The 20,252-nt window shown below is 44.7% G+C and overlaps 1 protein-coding gene across 4 annotated transcripts in view; it reads right to left on the reverse strand.

Annotated features, from left to right (window-relative positions):
• Window positions 1-6,634: 6,634 nt before the first annotated feature.
• Window positions 6,635-20,252, reverse strand: part of LOC146073909 (hydroxysteroid 11-beta-dehydrogenase 1-like protein) — a 77,260-nt gene continuing 63,642 nt past the window's right edge. For all 4 annotated transcript variants that reach the window (XM_083181492.1, XM_083181504.1, XM_083181500.1 and 1 more), the window contains exons 5-8: window positions 17,864-17,955; window positions 17,646-17,739; window positions 15,649-15,814; window positions 6,635-6,923 (exon numbers count right to left, since the gene is read on the reverse strand). In XM_083181492.1, coding sequence (XP_083037618.1) covers window positions 6,719-6,923; window positions 15,649-15,814; window positions 17,646-17,739; window positions 17,864-17,955 — 557 coding nt within the window. In that variant the 3' untranslated portion in view covers window positions 6,635-6,718. The remainder of the gene's footprint in view (window positions 6,924-15,648; window positions 15,815-17,645; window positions 17,740-17,863; window positions 17,956-20,252) is intronic.

Below are 20,252 nucleotides of genomic sequence, written 5' to 3' on the forward strand. Positions count from 1 at the left end.
CCTCAGCATCTATCTCCCCTCTCCCCACATCTGTCTCCCTCTCTCTTCCCAGCATATACCCATCTGTCCCCAGCTAGAACTGTATCCCATGCACCCGGAATGATGAAAATGAATTTGTGGCTCCTGGGAACAGTATTTCCTTGGAGTCCACAACCCGTTTTATTAGACCATACATACTTTTCTAGGAACCTGCACGAAACTGCCCCTCCCCCCCCCATTTATTTATTGTAGTGCCCCCACTGTCATTTTTTCTGGATCCCTGTGTGTGTGTATATGTATGTATGAATATATATATATATATATATATATATATATATATATATATATATATAGCGAACTCTGTGGTGAGCGGCACTCATCAGTCAAACAGCAGGTACATCGCAAATGAATAAGCCAAAGGCAGTGCGGTAAGTCAACGTTTCGGGTACTCAAACCCTTTATCAAGACATGCAAGATACAACTGGAGTACTTACTTTTATGCAGACCATCAAGTGCAAACCACCCAGTGACATGAATGACTCCCTGTGAGTGCGCCAACCTGAGCCCTGTGACGTCATCCTGGCGCCGATGGTGTGTCGGTGTCAGTCAGGGCAGGGGGCGTTTTTGTGGGAGAGTGACAGGTAACCCAAACATCTAGTGAAAAAAAAATATATCATATAAACAATGCATTAAAATGGTTTAAATTTTTACCATTTTAATGCATTGTTTATATGATATGCCCTGACTGACACCGACACACCATCGGCGCCAGGATGACGTCACAGGGCTCAGGTTGGCGCACTCACAGGGAGTCATTCATGTCACTGGGTGGTTTGCACTTGATGGTCTGCATAAAAGTAAGTACTCCAGTTGTATCTTGCATGTCTTGATAAAGGGTTTGAGTACCCGAAACGTTGACTTACCGCACTGCTCTTGATTGTCACCCCAGCAAGCTACCCATGTTGATGTGAGTGCCAGTACTATGGACTATATATATATATATATATATATATATATATATATATATATATATATATATATATATATATATATACACTAGGTTATTCATCGCGCCCTACGGGCGCTATTCACATTCGTAAGGGGCTCTGCCCCCTTAATTTGTGAACGTTTGTATTGTGAAAAATTGGGTTAGAATTGTATGAAAGATGCCTGTATTGCAACTTGAGTTATAGGTGAAATGTGTTAAATAGAGAGCATATGATTTGGAAGGGGGTGTGTATTGTTTTGTTTAATTAAAAAGCGGTTACAGAGTAAGATGTACATTGATAGTGTGGATGGTACAGTGACATTTGTGGGTGTGGCTGGGGTGTGCGTGCGTGTTGTTTAGGTGTGTGTGCAATAGTAAAGTAGGGTGTTTTTGAGTCAGCGGCTCCCCACTGGCGGAGGTCACGACACAGGAAAACAGGAGGCTGGGTAGTGATAGGGGTGTGTGGGCATAAGGAGGACTAAAGAGGAGGGTGGGGGACACTGTGCAGCTTCTACCAGTGGGTGAGGGTCCAGCGTGGCAGCACAGGAGTACAGGACGGTGACCCTGTGTCATTGTCTCCTTCTACTGGGTGGGAGTTAGGGTGCATGAGAGCAGGAGGCTGGGTGGTAAAACATGATAGGGGAATGTGGGCAACACAGGGTGAGTGGGTCCCCACTGGCGGAAGTTACAGGACAGGAGAACAGGAGGCAGGGCAGTGATAGGGGTGTGTGGCAGTGGCGTAGCTATAGCACCGCAGCCCCCGCAGTCGCGAGGGGGGCGCTGTGCATATGGGGGCGCCGGGGGGCTGCAGTGCTATAGTAATCCCCCCGCCCCCCATCCCCCGCAGGCTTACCTGTCCAGTGTCCGCGCGTCCCGGCTGGCTTCAATCAATGCTATGGAGACGGACCACGATAAAATGGCCGCCCCATAAAGCAGACTGTTCTCTGAAACTGTCTGCCGTATACAGGGGGAGCAGCCTGTGGGGCTCCCATTATTATTATACAGGGGGAGCAGCCTGTGGGGTCCTGTTATTATTATATAGCGGGACTCGGAGCAGCCTGTGGGGTCCTGTTGTTATACAGGGGGAGAAGCCTGTGGGGTCCTGTTATTATTATAAGACAGGGGTAGCAGCCTATTGTGTCCTATTATACAGGGGGAGCAGCCTGTGGTGTACTTTTATTATACAGGAGTAGCAGACTGTGGGGGTCCCATTTTTATACAGGAGCAGCCTGTGGGGGCCCTGTTATTATTATACAGGGGGAGCAGCCTGTGGGGTCCTGTTATTATACAGTGGGAGAAGCCTGTGGGGTCCTGTTATTATTATAAGACAGGGAGAGCAGCCTGTTGTGTCCAATTATACAGGGGGAGCAGCCTGTGGTGTACTTTTATTATACAGGAGTAGCAGCCTGTGGTGTACTTTTATTATACAGGAGTAGCAGCCTGTGGGGGTCCCATTATTATACAGGAGGAGCAGCCTGTGGGGGGGTACTATTATTATACAGGGGAGCAGCCTGTGTTGTCCTGTTATTATTATAAGATGGGGAGTAGCCTGTGGTGTCCTGATATTATACAGGGGGAGCAGCCTCTGCTGTCCTGTTATTATTATAAGATGGGGAGTAGCCTGTGGTGTCCTGATATTATACAGGGGGAGCAGCCTGTGGGGGGGTACTATTATTATACAGGGGAGCAGCCTGTGTTGTCCTGTTATTATTATAAGACGGGGAGTAGCCTGTGGTGTCCTGATATTATACAGGGGGAGCAGCCTCTGCTGTCCTGTTATTATTATAAGACGGGGAGTAGCCTGTGGTGTCCTGATATTATACAGGGGGAGCAGCCTGTGGGGGGGTACTATTATTATACAGGGGAGCAGCCTCTGCTGTCCTGTTATTATTATAAGACGGGGAGTAGCCTGTGGTGTCCTGATATTATACAGGGGGAGCAGCCTGTGGGGGGTACTATTATTATACAGGGGAGCAGCCTGTGTTGTCCTGTTATTATTATAAGACGGGGAGTAGCCTGTGGTGTCCTGATATTATACAGGGGGAGCAGCCTCTGCTGTCCTGTTATTACTATAAGACGGGGAGTAGCCTGTGGTGTCCAGATATTATACAGGGGAGCAGCCTGTGGTGTCCTATTATTGTTTTTATTTTAATTTTATTAATACATATTTTTAAACCGCAAAACCTAAATTTAACGATGCGCTGTTACTTATGGGCCAGTGCTCTGGGCTTGCCCCCCCAGGCTAAAAGTTGCCATCCAGCCCCTGGCTGTAGGTAGCATATGTGGACTAAACTTTCTGTGTAATTCACAATCAGAGCATCTGGGCAGAGTTCTCTACCTGCCTCCCAAGAAGCTCCCGAGACACCGGCCCAATGGGGAATTGCCCCTTCCCAACTCAAAGGCTCCTGCAATCATGGGATGCTGGCAGCTGCCCGGGTATGGATCGTTAGGTAGACACGATTTAGGTGAACAGTTAGACCATTATTGGTCGTCAGGTAGTAGGTCGACACATGGAAAAGGTCAACATCCAAAAGGTCGCCATGAAAAAGGTCATCAATTCAACCCAAGCTATTAGTGGGGGTTAAACCCGGGTCGTCCTCTGTATAATGGGTGACTCGGGTTCATACCTCCCAAAATGACCCTCTCCAGGAGGGACACAATGCTCTATTCCTGGACTTTCCTCTTAATTTATGATTGCCATCACCTGTGGTGGAAAACATTCCTTATCAATGAACCTGTTTACAACAGGTGATTGCAAACATAAATTAAGAGGGAAGTCCAGAAGCAGAGCATCGTGTCCCTCCTGGACAGGGTCATGTTGGGAGGTATGCGGGTTTAATGTGGACCTGGGTTGGGATCTCTCTGAGAGGGGCATTAGATGGTTCCCCAAGTAATGATCTTCAATAGACCGCTTCAGATTGTTACCATGAGGCTACTGGCCACCAGTTGTCCCTGGAGAATGACTTGTACACCTCCAATCAGTACTCTGAACATTCTGATTTGACCCCTTGTGTGAGTCTCATCTGACTGATTGATTTATTCAGTCTGTCTGAGCAGCAAGACTTCTGTAGGACTTCCCCTTTTGATATCTGCATTGAAGCCATGCCTGCATTAATGCACTCCAATGCAGACAACCTAGCACCCCATCCCTTGTGCCCCCAATGTGTAATCTGATACTGGTACCTGTCCCACTTTTGGTACCTCCTCAAAACCAATTTGGGAGCACACACCACTCCTAACAGTTTTTCTACTGAAAAGATGGACCATGCACAAAGTGCCTCTGTGTTATAATGTGACAATCTTAGTATGTTTTAGCCACTTACTGGCTTCTGTTATTTATCATGACCTGTCACATCTAGATGTTCAAGCTGGCCAAATCAATTTGCAGCTTGTACAGTTATGAACAGAACAAAATGGCAAAAACTATGAAAAACAGGGTTCCAAAACAATGAAACAAAATTAATTACACTTCTTAAAATTCAAATATAAAAAATATGGGGTTCACCCCTCATACAAGAGAATGACCCTTTGACGCAGACTTTCAATTACAGAGGCTCTCATTGGCAGATATCTTGTTTTCCAACAAGAGACAAGTTTTCTTGCACAGTTTGGATCGTAGACTCATGCCTTACTTCTGTGCTTTGGGGTGACCCTGAACAACTTGTTTTTGACTAAAACACTGCACTGCACCTTCCCTTCTAGCCTAGGTAGGTACATCTTTGCCTTACTAATAGGTTAGTTCCCTGGCGCTAACTACTTTTTGGGCAATCCCCCTTACTCATTAATGTCCATTCCACATAGGTATCATAAAATTCCATGTAGTTGTATGGTAAATATTAAAAAAATATAATAATATTGCATGTCCTGGAGGAATATAACTTATATTATGGACACACAAACAACATCAATTAATAAATAAGTAAATAAAAATAATAAATTACATAATATACAATCATAACAAATATATATTTGCAAGTCCCTCGATGAACAGAAAACAGGGTAGAGAAGTAAAGGATGAATATCCCTTATCCAAATATCCATTATACAACTTATTCCGAAAACCATACATTCTAGAAAGTAAAAAAAAATTTTTTTGCCAAAAGCACTACTGGGGACATCTGTAACAGCAATACTGGGGACCAGCGCACTACCACAGCTGATTGTTGCATAGCAACAGAATGCCTAGTTCAGTGACCAGAGCGGGGGGCGCGCGTTAGCCGGCTGCCGGCCGCCAATCACATAGGAAGCATAGTACATATACATAATAAAAACACAAACATTTAAAAATTTAAACATTACAATTAATGTTACATACAATAAAAGATAAGTGCACGTAAAAAAGAAGAACTTATACAGCAAGCCAAATTCATATAATATATATTTACAGGAGAGACGGTGAGTGAATGTCCATTATCACATTAGGGAGCTCCACGTGATTCTGTCATTTAAACCTTTGGGAAACACAGTATTCCATTGTATCCACATCGCTTCCAACTTCAACAGTTTCTTATTGCGATCAAAACCCCCCCCCCCCCCGAATACTATCAGGTATCTGGTCCTTGATAAGGTACCTCAACATGCTCAATTGATGGTTCCGTTGTTTGAAGTGCAATGCTACAGGCTGATCACAAGATTTCCCAGCCAATGCAGCTTTAATTGAGGAACAATGGAATGCCATACGTTCCTTGAACTTTCTAGACGTTTTGCCCACATAATATAGTCTGCATGGACAAATGATGTACACTACAAAATGTGAATCACAAGTTAACACATACCTGATCTTATATTTAAAACCTGTATGTGGATGTTTGAAGCTGTTAGATGCAATCAAATATCCACACGTAACACAATTTAACAGCCACGGCTGTTTTAGAGTTAAATCCACTAATGTCAGTGTGGACCAAAAAATCTCAGAGATTTTTCCCACGTTTATAGCAAGTAAGTGGTTTCAAATTTTGAAAACATTTCAAATTTTTGTCTGTAGAGACTGTAGGCCACAATGTCCTAGGCGGCCAGTGGTAAAACTGAACTAGAGGTATCATAAGTAGGTAATAATGGGAAAATGGATTCTTGCTTCTTAACTGATGGAACCAATAATTTATCCCTCTGTAGTTTGAGCACCTTCGCTTTAGATTGTTTAAGCATTTTCAAAGAATAACCCCTCTCATGGAATGTATCCATAACCTTATCTAATTCACTAGGAAGGGTTGTCCAGTCACTACAGATACGGGCCACCCGTATCATTTGCGAATAGGGCAAACACTTTTTGAGAGATGGGGGATGGTGGCTATTGGCTGTTAGTAAGGTATTTCTATCTGTGCCTTTAGAAAAGACAGTGGTTGTTATATGTCCCTCCGCCAAAGAAATGCTGACATCCAAAAATGCGATACTAGTAGTACTCCAAGAAAATGTAGGATCTCTGGGCAATTTATGGTAAACATTTACATCAGATAATTGGCAATACACTTCAGTACAATAATCACTGTCTTGTATCACTATCCCACCCCCCTTGTCAGAGGTGCGGATATATATATATATACACACACACACACACACACACACACTCCACACACAATAGAGGCCAGCAACATTGTACTTGTATGAAAAGATGACACATAAGGAACATTTTATTATATTATTTTTTATTATTTGATTTGAACTACAGCAAAATGTAAACAAGAATGTGTTTAGCAGAGCATGACTTTGCTTTGTGACAAATAGCTATTTGCAGTTCATTAATGCTTGGCAGTCTCAGGATGGTACTGTACTTGCGTCTGGTTTGTATTTGTATGACATATGCATAACCCAGTCTCTGGTCTGTGGAAACCAGTCCCTAAAGAAGCATGCAGGTCTGACATACCAAGGATAGAACATCTCCTGTAGACGGACTGTTCCAGCTGACACCACTGCTAAAGCAGCATCTTGGGCAGGGTAAGCAGTCATGGCAATCTTGTCCCTGCAAAAGGTGGCAAAACATAGGATCATGACAGATGAAATCAGGCACAACTGGTCTTCTTATGTTATCTGTGAAGCATACTTGCCTACTTTTGAAAACCAGTTTCAGGGATATTATAGTTGGTAATAGAGTTTCGAAAAACGCCCTATTGAGGGGAAATGTCATGCTCCTCCTAAAGGGCGTGTCTAGTTCCATATATGGAGAGATTGTGAAAAGAGATTGTGAACGTGGCACCTAGAAGCGTGGGTGTTTACTGCTACATCTGAGAGGAATCTTTTAAAATGACTTCTATCCAAATGTAGATGAGCCCAAAGCAGTCAGTAAGAGCTACTATATTTAGTAAAGTGCTTGGAAATGGTGCTGATGATTCCATGTAAATGTATCTATCTTTCATTCCCTTTTTCCCAAAAAATGTAACAGTGTAATGTGGGCTGGGTGAAATGAGGGAGATTGGTAGACTAATGAGGGAGAGAGGGAGATTGCTGTTATTTCAGGGGGTCTCCTGCAGAATGCATGAGGGTGGGCAACTATGCTGTGAAGGCTCAGATAATCCATTCTGCATTGTAACAATGAGGATACATGTACACATTTGTTTAATGGCATAATGAGTAATTTATGGCTATAGTGGTGATACTAAATGACAAAATAGCAATTAGTCACAGGCATCAATCACAATCTTGCACACATACAGGGCTAGATCTGAAAATAATCATGTTTGGTCAAAAAGAATACTACTGTATCTGCCTCATGATTTTCCATTCTTATACTAAGCTCACTATGACACAAACAGAAATAATTACATGCATTCAGGTGCACATACTGGGCCTAATCCTGAGTAGGACACAAATTACTGTAATTGTGGAAGGCTATTGATTTCAGATTTACTGACGTAAGATGGCCGTGGGATTTGGGCATTTTTGCATGCTCTCACCCCATGAGCTGTCAATCACCGGTGTCGTTCACAAATATATCGCTCGTACACACTGTCCAATGGTGCATTGATCGGCTAATCAATCAAACTGCCGATATATCGGCCAGTGTGTCCGCACCAATAGACAGCACCTGGGAGCAGGACTTAAAGGTCTCCTGGGAACAAGATTTAGGGCTAGTTTCCTGGGAACAGGAGGGTCTATATTTGTAATCTTGCAGCAGGGCCCTCCTACCTCCAAGTCTGTCTGTTGTTATTCAGTTTGTTTTATCACTGTCTACAATTATAAAGCACAACAGAATCTTCTGCGCTATATAAGAAACTGTAAATAAATCAAAACATTTAGACTTGGTTCATACTATCCAAGTGGGCATAGAGGCCCTTATTCTGGTTGGTGCGGTAATATCCGCGTGCGTTCGTGCCACCGATGTTTTGTGTCTGCGCATGTGCAGAGGCGTCTCTGCGCATGTGCGAGCGGGGCGTACGGCCAAATCCCGCATGAAATGTGAACACTCCGAACAGGGGGTAGAGAGGGGCGTGAAGGGCTATTTGGGCTCATTACCATATGCATACGCCCCGCGTTTCATGGGCGTTCCCATGCAAACGCTGGGCGTACGTATGGTAATGCGGCCGTGACGCACGTGTAAGGGGCGGACATATGACATCACCGGATGTCAGCTGCCCGCCCAGATCCCTGCTTTTGCACGGAGAAATGCCCGTGTGGTCTGAGGTTGCGGGAGCTGGTGGACCACTCGGTCCTGCATTCGATGGTCTGCGACCATCGAATGATGGGGGAGGTTCCCTGAGATGGAGGAGGCGTTTTCCGTGAAAAATACACGTGCGGTCCGTTCGGCCAGCTTCTTACCGCGTACGGACGGAGTTGGCGATCCGTATGGAAGGCGGGGTTTCGCACGCACGGTCCTGGCCGCACCGATCAGAATAAGGGCCAGAGTGAGAATATAATAGTGTGCAGCGAGCCAAACCACTGCCCTCCTACCTCTATGTCGGTCTATTACTACCCAGTTTGTTTTATTACTGTCTACTATTGTTAAGCGCAACGGAATCTGCTACACTATATAAGAAGCTGTAAATAAATAATAAATAAATAACACTGTGTCAGTGGGGACGTGTCATGGTCTATATATGCCGACATAGACACCAAAACTGTGAAAATCGTGTGTCGACCTTTTGAGTGTTGACCATGTCCATGTCGACCTTAAGCTTGTGTTGACCTTCTGTCAATGTCGACCATTTTTACGTGCTGACCTAGTCAATGTTGACCATTAGTGGTTTACGTAGTGACTGTGGACCTGGACATTGCCTAACTTCTATACCGTACCCTTCTATAATATCCGACTGTAGATAGGTCGGAAAATACAGCAGTAATATACAGTATTTATTTGAGTGCAATGCATTAAAAAAACTGTTGCACTTTAAAACTTTATTTGTGTGTATGTATGTGTACACATACACACACACACACACGCACATTTTTATTAAATGACTGCTGCCGTCTCCAACCCTAACTTTTTAGGCCTCCTGCAATGGAGAGTTGAGTGTATTTAATGCACATTAGGTTTGCTGCTTTCTTTTATCTATATGTAAGGCATGATAATTAGAGGGCCGGAAGATTTTATAATAAAGAATCAGCAGGATCGCCTGTTTGTGCTCAGAAATGTTCATTCTGAGGCCCAGCAGGGTGAATAAAGGGGTAATAAGCTGATAAAGATAGATTTTATTGTATTAGTTTCAGCTTTTAAGATGTGAAGTGCATCTACAGTAAAAAAAAAAAAAATTAAAAAATAATAATGCGCACAAGATATTTCAGTTTGGCGATGTGCACTTAGATGATCCGCACATCAAAGCGCACATCTAGCGCACATCTACTCCCTGCTTTTAGGATATGCTTCTAGCAGCTACAAGTTCAAATAGGTGTGTGGAAAGCCCACTGTGCAAATGTCTTACTTAAAAGTCCACTGTTACACCACTATCATTGCATTTAACTTTTACATTTTTCTTTAAAATGCAGATCAGTTTAAACTTGTTTATAGTTTATAGCTTAAATTAATTATGAGAGATGATAATGGGACATTCTTTATAGCATATGGTGTTATTTTATGTTTGAAGCAAAGTTGTACGTTGCAAAAAGGTGACCTAATGGGCTTACTATAAAGAATAGGATGAGACCCAATCCAGGAAGTCCCTTTACAGAGTGTAACGTAGCCATGGTGTGCTCCCAACAGGGAATGTCCTTAACAATGAGCCCACTTCACGGGCCAAATGTAATAGGATGTGAGAATCAGAAAGTGAGAGTTTTTAGGGAGAGTTTTTCCATTTTTTTTAAAGCGGCAATCAATTCCACGGCAACATCACCATAGTTTTTCAGCGTAAATGATTGGCGCTTTAAAATTCTCCCAACACTTTCTGATTCTCACACTCTATTACACTTGGCCCCACATCTAACTTCAAATTAAATCTCAATAGGACTTCAACCGCCTCTACAGTATCTTGTCCTTTTTTGTTGCAGACTTTAAAAACAGCTTTTGTGGTACTTTTTTGACAGCTACATGTGCCCTATAAGCCAACCCGACAGTTACAGTGTCTACAAATGGACTTTATTTGCCAGTGTTTAGACCGAGCAATGGGACTAGGCAAGCCCACATTCTCCAGGAAAGAGAGGGGGTGGACCCGCAACAGCTAATTTTTGATTGATAGATTTGATAACTTGTGGCCAGCATAGAGAACCACTTCTGACTAATGCTCGTGGTTGTGGTGCTGGTGGTGCGCCCAGCGTTCAGTAACTAGACTGAAAATTGGGGATTTTTCGTTTTTGCAGAGGTGCAAAACAAAAGACAGACAAAGCGTTTTCTGTCTTTTGTTTTGCACCTCTGCAAAAACGAAAAATCCCCAATTTTAAGCCCACATTCTCCTCTAATTAATGCATTCAATGTTGAACCTTTGGCCTAGGCCACAACTAGAAGGAGGCTTGTGTGCCTTGTGTGCTAGTTTTGAGGGGACTCTGAGGGAGAAAGCGGAACGCCACAATGATTCAGAAGCATACAATGGTAGTGTAGTTCACGATACGTCATGCACACTGAAGAATGGTGTGTTAGAAGCCTGTCCCACCTGTTGCCTTGAGGAGAAGATCCAGGAAAGTGGTGACAGGGAGAGGGGTATAACAAACACAGACTATATAGGGGGGAGACGGACTGCTGCAGTGATATGGGGGTGACGGGACGGACTAACTACTGGAGAGACACCAGGGTGGTGGAGCACAGACTGCTACAGTGATATGGGGGGGGGGGGGGACGACAAATAACTACTGGAGAGGGAGAGACACCAGGGTGGTGGAGCACAGACTGCTGCAGTGATATGGGGGGGGGGGGGGACCAACTACTGGAGAGACACCAGGGTGGTGGAGCACAGACTGCTACAGTGATATGGGGGGGGGGGGGGGACTAACTACTGGAGAGACACCAGGGTGGTGGAGCACAGACTGCTGCAGTGATATGGGGGGGGGGGGGGAATAACTACTGGAGAGACACCAGAGTGGTGGAGCACAGACTGCTGCAGTGATATGGGGGGGGGACTAATTACTGGAGAGACACCAGGGTGGTGGAGCACAGACTGCTGCAGTGATATGGGGGGGGGGGGGGGGGACCAACTACTGGAGAGACACCAGGGTGGTGGAGCACAGACTGCTACAGTGATATGGGGGGGGGGTACTAACTACTGGAGAGACACCAGGGTGGTGGAGCACAGACTGCTGCAGTGATATGGGAGGGGGAATAACTACTGAAGAGACACCAGAGTGGTGGAGCACAGACTGCTGCAGTGATATGGGGGGGGGGGGACTAATTACTGGAGAGACACCAGGGTGGTGGAGCACAGACTGCTGCAGTGATATGGGGGGGGGGGGGGGACTAACTACTGGAGAGGGAGAGACACCAGGGTGGTGGAGCACAGACTGCTGTAGTGATATGGGGGGGGGGGGGACCAACTACTGGAGAGACACCAGGGTGGTGGAGCACAGACTGCTACAGTGATATGGGGGGTGGGGGGGGGGACTAACTACTGGAGAGACACCAGGGTGGTGGAGCACAGACTGCTGCAGTGATATGGGGGGGGGGGGGGGAATAACTACTGGAGAGACACCAGAGTGGTGGAGCACAGACTGCTGCAGTGATATGGGGGGGGGGGACTAATTACTGGAGAGACACCAGGGTGGTGGAGCACAGACTGCTGCAGTGATATGGGGGGGGGGACTAACTAATGGAGAGACACCAGGGTGGTGGAGCACAGACTGCTACAGTGATATGGGGGGGGGGGGACACACCAGCTACTGGAGAGACACCACGGTGGTGGGGCAAAACTGCTGCAGAGACACTGTGAACTGATGGGTGGCCAAAATCCTTGTTTTGATCCTGCTTTGGCGGCAAGGGTGCACTTTAATCTAGATATTTTTATTACAAAGGCCTAAAACTAATTATATAAATCCAATTACACTCTATGTCCTTGCATTTGGACCTGGGAATAAAACAAATAGACAACATTGAGGGTTTTTACTAAGATGGGAGTTATGTTTCAGATGGGATGTTGCTATGGGACCCCAATCAGATTCTATCTATTATATTCTAGAAGGTGCTAAATAAATAATATTCTGATTGGTTTCCCATAGCAACATCCCATCTGAAATATAACTCCCATCTTCGTAAATAACTCGTGTTTGGGGGTGGGGGAGTGGCGGGGTGCGGGCTGAGAATCTTCTAACGGGGATGGGTGGCGGTGGGTGGGTGGGTTATGCTGGCTTTAGATTAAAGGAGGTACGGACAGTGATCGTGGGGGGGGGCAGCAACAGGGTGCGGGGGGAGATGCTGTAGGGAGAAGGGGGGTGTGGGCGGAGATGCTGGTGGGAGTGTGGGTGGAGATGCTGCTGGGAGATGGGGGGTGCGGGCAGAGATGATGGCGGGAGATGGTGGGGGGGTTGCGGGTGGAGGTACGGCCATGAGGGGGGGGTGGAGATGGGGGGTGGGGGCAACATCTCCACCCACACCTCCCCTCCCACCAGCATCTCCGCCCGCACCCCTCACCCTGCCACTCCCCCACCCCCTGTGGCAGCAGAGAGGAGCAGCTGCTGGTTGTACACAGACAAAGATACTTACTATATTTTCCTAGCTTTTATACTTTCCTGGAGGATGCTGTTGGGATGGCAGACTACTACATTCAGCAGTGATCAGAAGACACTGGGGTGGGGAGCCATAGGGGGTTATTCTGGTTCACTCGCAAAGGCAAATTCACTCTCTAATGGACAAAACCATATGCACTGCAGGTGGGGCAGATGTAACATGTGCAGAGAGAGTAAGATATGGGTGGGGTTTGTACTTCAAACTGATATCTATAATTCAGTGTAAAATAAAGCAGTCAGTATTTACTCTGCACAGAAACAATATAACAGACATATCTAACTCTCTCTGCACATGTTACATCAGTCCCACCTGCAGTGCATATGGTTTTGTCCATTAGAAAGAGAATTTGCCTTTGCGAGTGAACCAGAATAACCCCCATAGTCAGGGGCAGATTATTATGGGGGCACAAGGGGTCTGTGGTTGGCATGTATTTGTAAAAAATATTTTTTTGTTTTGTTTTTAGCTATAGGTTTTGTGCATGGGAGTGGGGTAGTGCTACAGCTTCACCTATCTGCCAATGTGCCAATGATTAATGTTGCTGAGTATCGGGAGCCTGGTGGCTGATATCATGTGACCTCAGATGCCCGCCCCCGGCAGACTTCGTCCCACCCGCATTCCCATGGGAACACTCAGTCACCGCCCCTGTCCCTCCCTCCCCACTATGAATGGCCCGGCAACATTGCAAATCGATGAGGCCATTTGCAGTCGGGGTTTGCACTTGTGAAGAAATGGGCATGCGCATACACAAACCCCGACTATCGGAGCAGAATCGGCCCCTATGTCAAAGAGACTTACACTTGGGGGGTTATTCTGGTTAATTCGCTTGGATGCAAATTTGCATACTTGCAAGTGAACCAGATCCCACCAGTGAATGGTGGTACGCTGGCCCACCAGTCACAAGTTGCGTATGTTCGCAATGTGATGTTTTACATAAACATCCATTCGCATGCCACTGGGACTGTCCACATCTTTCGATGGTCGCCGACGCTCAGGAGGAAGTGGCTGCCCCCGCCCCTGCATGTCTTTCACGGCCTCATTAGCATGGGAACAATTTTGATACAGATGGAGCGTGCTCAATCTTTGCAGGGGCATCGCCAGGGGACGTGCGCACACGGGACACTCACGCGCCCTGTGGCGACGGAGCTCCCCGCCGCCATCCGCTGCCTCCCCCGCTGCCATCGACGGTCCCCATCGCCGCCCCGAATTCCCCCTAACCCTGCCCATCTCCCTGAAGCGGAGACGGGCAGGGTCTTGCTGCCCAGCCACCGAGAAACTGGGACGTGAGTGCACGTGAGACACATCCCTCTCTGCCGGATCTCGCCAGCAGGGACTGTCTGGCGAGACCCGAGCAAAGAAGAGAGGGGCTCCATCTGTATCTAGTCAGATCGCTTAGAAATGGGGCTGAAATCGCCCCATGTTTATGACCAATTTCCCTTGAACTTCCCCACTGTCCTGGACGAAAGATGTGATGCATACACATTGAACGATTTGACGAAAGATGAACAATTTAAGTACAATCTATAGTTTTTGTATTAAGATATCCAAATTGAGCTGCCTGCACAGTGGACGGACATCCTTGATGAACAATCATTAGGTAAGCGCATCATGGTTGTTCCACGTTCCTAGCATACACACGGAACGATATTTTGACCAATATTGTTCAGAAAGGTAAAAATGAATGATATTGGCCAATAATCTTATTGGCCCCACACACAGCACAATAGGGGGGAGGTAGGGGGGTTTGGGGGGGCCACTGGCCACAAATAAAAATAAATTAAAAAAAACTTTTTTTTTGGGGGGGGGGGATGGCACTGGCCACCAATGAATAAAAAGGTTTTTTGGGGGGCACTGGCCACCAATGATTACATTTGTTTTATTTGCCACTAACCATTATTTGCTTGGGGGAGGGGGGGGAGCGACACTATGCCACCAACATATATTTATTAAGGAAATTTATTTTATTAAGTTTATTTAGGAAATTTACTGTCTATACCATATAACATTATTCGGTACTTATGTAATATCTGGGCTCCCGGTTTTCTTATGAGACCGTGTCCCCTCGCCACGCTTCGGGCACGGTGGCTCGCTGTGCTCGCCACACTATATAAAATCAACTCCATGCGTAGTTGGATAGTAGGGGTATGAAAAAATGGGGTGCATTTAACATGGGAGTCCAGATAATACATAAGTACCCATTATTCTTGTGATGAAGTGTAGTTTTTTACGTCACTTTCTGTAACAGTTGTGACAGATTTGAAATCTCCCATACTGAATCTCCCGTTATGAATCTCTGGCACTAATCTCTGCGTATGTAGAGCCTTTTAGAGTGTGCATGAACCTTAAGAATTTTGTTTACATAAGTAGATTGTACTATATTGTTTGCTCTTTACACCCTGCAATTAAGATTATCATCTGTAATGTTCTAACATCACCGTAATCAGATGTACAGTATTTTTTAAATAAATAAATAAATAATGAAGGTCACATTTTACACTGCTCCTCAAAACAAGGCACAGTGATGTGCCTACTCACTACTGTGCATTGTGACTCCTCACTCTGCCCCGTGCTTCATAATTACATATAAATTATAGTGATCAGAATCCATACTTACTTTATCTTCTCCATGGCTGATTCAGTATCAATTAGCCCAAGGATACACAATGTGATGGAGACAGGGATCTTTTTCATTACTAATTCGTGCCGCAGAGCCCCAAAGAACCCATCCAGAGCAAACTTTGTAGCACCATAAGTTGATGTGTAGGGTGTGGCAATTTTACCTGGAGGGACATGATAGATTAAAAAAATAATGGTTTGTTCTGGGCTTGAGATAAACGTTTGAAAATAATGATAAATTACCCTTCAGCAGATATATTTGCCATCGGTACCAAGGAGGGAGAATGAGTGTAGCTCTGAAGCTCGGGTCTTATATATATTATTTGAGAGTGAAATATTAAAACTCAATATAGATTTTATTTAAATACAAATTTAAGGAAAAATTCTTAAATATAACTTCATCTTGGAATGGCTGCCAAGGGATCTGGAAATATAGAGATATAAAAATATACTGAAGGACAGCTATATTAAATGTGGCAATCTTGAAAAGCCAACCTAAAGTTATTTGTCGGTATTAACGGATATCATAGGTACTGGAGAAGTGACAAACTTCTGTTTGGGAGAGATGTATCAAATGTTGGATACATCTTGATACATCTCCCCCAATTGTGTTTATTTTCCAGCAAGTATATAGCATGTACAGTATTACCTATTTATACCTTATCTGGCTTTAATCCAGGGTGAAGTTAAAAATGTCTGTGCTCCATTACAGTTCAAATACATAGGGGAGGTAGAGAAATAGTGAGTAAGTCCTAATAAATTGGGTCTTACTCACTATTTCTCTACCTCCTCTATGTAGTTAAACTGTAATGGTGTATGGGATTAAGCTGTTTTATGCTATGTTATGCTGTTTCGAGACTACTGTATGTGACTGTATCGGTGACCGTTGTGTCCCGTCGTCCCCCCTGTTTTTCCTTTCTGTCCCCCCTGTTTAGTTTTGCATATTGTGAAAAATTTTCAATAAAGATCATTGAAGTAAAAAAAAAAAAATGTCTGTGCAAAATTGTCAATTTCCATACCTCCTAATCTAACTGTGTGAAATTATACAGTATCCAAGCTGCCCTGCTCAGTGATTCACTTCCACTCGGCCCGTGAAAAAAAATAAAGCTTCTCTGCTAAACACTCCCAGTGGGGAACATGGCTACTCCCAGTGGTATGGTATGTCCTTAGCATGCATCAGTCAAACTCACACCCCGATTTCAGTTGAGTTCAAGGGGTAAATTTAGTAAGATGGGCGTTCATTTGAAGATTGGATATTGCCCACAGCAACCAGAGTCTATTTCTTATTATTTTGCACCTTCTGGAAGGTACTAGATAAATAGAAAAGACAATAGAAGACGCCATCCCATTTGAGTAAATTTACCCCTAGTAGTGTCTAGAAGCATGTTCTATCACACCAGCCACAATGCCTTCTCCATTACTAGTCCATATTCAATGAGGCAAATTTGGCAAACTATTTTGAAAGATCTATAGAAGTAATAACATTAGTACTGGTTAATTCCAAGCTGCATAACTACCTAAATATAAGTTGTTATAAAGTTTCATTTAAGTTGTAATTTAAGGCACATTGGGGTAGATGTATGAAGCAGTGATAAGGGAGGAGAAGTGAGCCAGATGAGAAGTGGTCCATGGCAACCAATCAGAACTGAAGTAACATCTATAATTTGCATAATAAAAAATTATACAGAGCAACTGATTGGTTGCCATGGGCCACTTATCCTCTGGCTCACATCTCCTTCCTTATCAATGTTTCATACATCTACCCCATTGTATTGTCTTGGTAAAGCGCCCCATGTTAGGCTAGTGCTACCATAAATACAAACAAAAGTACAATGTCATACATGTTTAAATCTTTCAGATTCCTCATTCATGTGGGGTAGGAGCTCTGATATGCAATAATAAAATAATTATTCGAAATTAATATAAACAGCAAATAAAATGGGCCACTAATTGTTACAAATAATTATATCTCAATAGAAATCATCCAACAATTACCTGTGAGAGAAGATAACACAATAATGGAGCCTTTTGCTTTTGTCAAGTGAGGCAGCGCCCTGGTGGCAAGATGAACGTAGCTGTGGAAGTTTACCTGGAAGCACATTGAACCTTTTATTAATGAAAAGCCTATAAATAGGGACATAAAAACAGAAGTGATAAATAAAAGTGTACAAGGTAAGGATTTGCAGCTAGTTTAAACAGGAAACAACACAAACCTTCATTAGCAATCGTGCATGTTCTAAATCTCCATTCCACATCTCAAATGGGGATGCTCCAATGTGATTTAACAACAGGTAATCCAAACCTCCTACAGAGATATACACAGTGAGTGCTTCATATAGTGCAAATTATCTTTGAAAAGAAAGACCAAGGAAAATATAAGTTCTTGTTGTTACCCCGGGCCGGCTCTACCATTAAGCAGCTTTAGGCAGCTGCCTAGGGCGCCAGGCGGGCACCACCAACTCTGCCTATCAAAAATTAAAGATGTCTATGAGGATTCTTGTTGTGCTTAATGCAGGTAGCTGCTGCAGAACTTGTAAGACCTCCATACTTTCCCTTGAGGCATACTTCCCTACTTTGCTGCCAATCCTCCTTGTACTCTGTTGTGGGTGGCAAAGGGGGACCTCCAGGGAAAGCAGGGGACTTGCCCACCTTCCAGAGGTGGGACCGGGAGGGCCACCTAATTTTTTGAGAGTCTCCCTGCCATTCCAAAATGTTTGTCAAGTATGCCTTAAGGCGGATGGAAAGTGGGTTTTGGTGGCAGTATGGTGGAAAGGGGGGTGCAGTAAGTTGAAGTTTTGCCTAGGATGCTGTAAAGCCTTACACCGGCCCTGTTGTTACCAGACAATGGGCCTAATTCAGAGGTGGTTGGAGTTGCTATTACTGCTGCATCCTTGGGAGCAGCAGCGATAGTGCTGTATGGTGATACAGCAGGAGGTGGCTATTACAAGCAGATGCCTCTTGTTGCAGTAGTGATCCGACCTGCGTCCTAGGATGCTGCACCGGATAACTAACTCATAATCAAGCAGCTGGCGGCACTCATGGTGGCCCAAAAGACACCTGTTACAGAGGCCAGCAAGTCTTCTCTACCTAAACAGTGGCAACACCACTCCATTTGGAGAAACAGAGGCCGCTGCCACCCTCTCCCTACCCCTAATGCATCAGCCTGCCAATCGGGCTGCAGCTTAGGAGGCACTGTGTGCAACAATGCAGGACCCATTGCATAATATTTCAACCCTTTTGTGTTTCATTTTTCTCCAAAACAGTGCCTCAAATTCATAATATCATACCAAAAGTGCCATGATTTATAATACAGTCAAACCTGGATAAGTGGGAAACTTCTGTTGCTGGCATTAATTGTGATGTCCTTGCATTATACAAGCACTGCTACCCATATACAGTCATCAGCCTTTGACCTTTATAGTTTGCACTGCCCCCTGCAAAGAGTTTGTATATGCAGTAATGCCATAGGCGTGCGCAGCCCATTTTATTAGGGGGTGCACCATTGGAGGGGCGTGTTCATCACGCCTACTGAGCATGTCCATCACGCCTACTGGGCATCAATGCAAACTAAATAGAAGGTGACTTATTTATGTATAGGGGCTTTAGAATTAATCATTCCCATCACACACACGAGAAACAGGGACAGTGCGCGCCGAAGGCGCACTGCAAAAATTTACACTGTAATGGCCATTACACATAATGCCACACCCCATAATGCCCATTACACATAATGCCACTCACCGTAATGCCCATTACACATAATGCCACACACCATAATGCCTATCACACATAATGCTGCACAACAGTAATGCCCATTATACATAATGCCACCCAGCATAATGCCCAATACACATAATACCACAGACCATAATGCCCATCAAACATAATGCCACACACAGTAATGGACATTCCACATTATGCCAGGGCTTGACAAATTTTTGTAAAATAGGGATAATAGGGGCAGTGTGCGCTGAAGGCGCGTGCCAAAACCTCACACTGTAATGCCTAATACACGTCACACACCCACATGCCATAATGACCAATACACGTTATGTCACACACATTATACCAAACACATTATACCCATTACACCACAAACTGTAAGGCCCTTTACATATTACGCCACACACCGTAATGCCCATTACACGTTGTGACTCACACCGTCATGCCCGTTACACCTCACGCTGTGAAGCCCATTACACGTTGCGCCTCACATTGTGACGCCCATTACATGTTGCACCTCACACTGTGATGCCCATTACATTTTACACCTCACACCATGATGCCCCTTACATATTGACCCAGACCACGATGCCCATTACATCTCACACCGTGATGCACATTACACATTACACCTGACACTGTGATGCCCATTGCACATTATGCAATAATGCCCAGTACACATTCCATAATGCCCCTTACATATTATACCACACATTGTAATAATAGCTATTACATATGATGCCACATAAGTGTCGCTGGGGGCCCCACACGCTGTACACCCTTCACCCATTTAATTCTACTCACCTCATCATTGGTCCGGCAGAGCAGCGGTAAAGACCACTGGGAAAATGGCTGCGTGGTGACCCATATTCACATTAC

The sequence above is a fragment of the Crinia signifera genome, chromosome 1, assembly GCF_055691185.1.
Source record: "Crinia signifera chromosome 1, ASM5569118v1, whole genome shotgun sequence".
Taxonomy (NCBI): domain Eukaryota; kingdom Metazoa; phylum Chordata; class Amphibia; order Anura; family Myobatrachidae; genus Crinia; species Crinia signifera.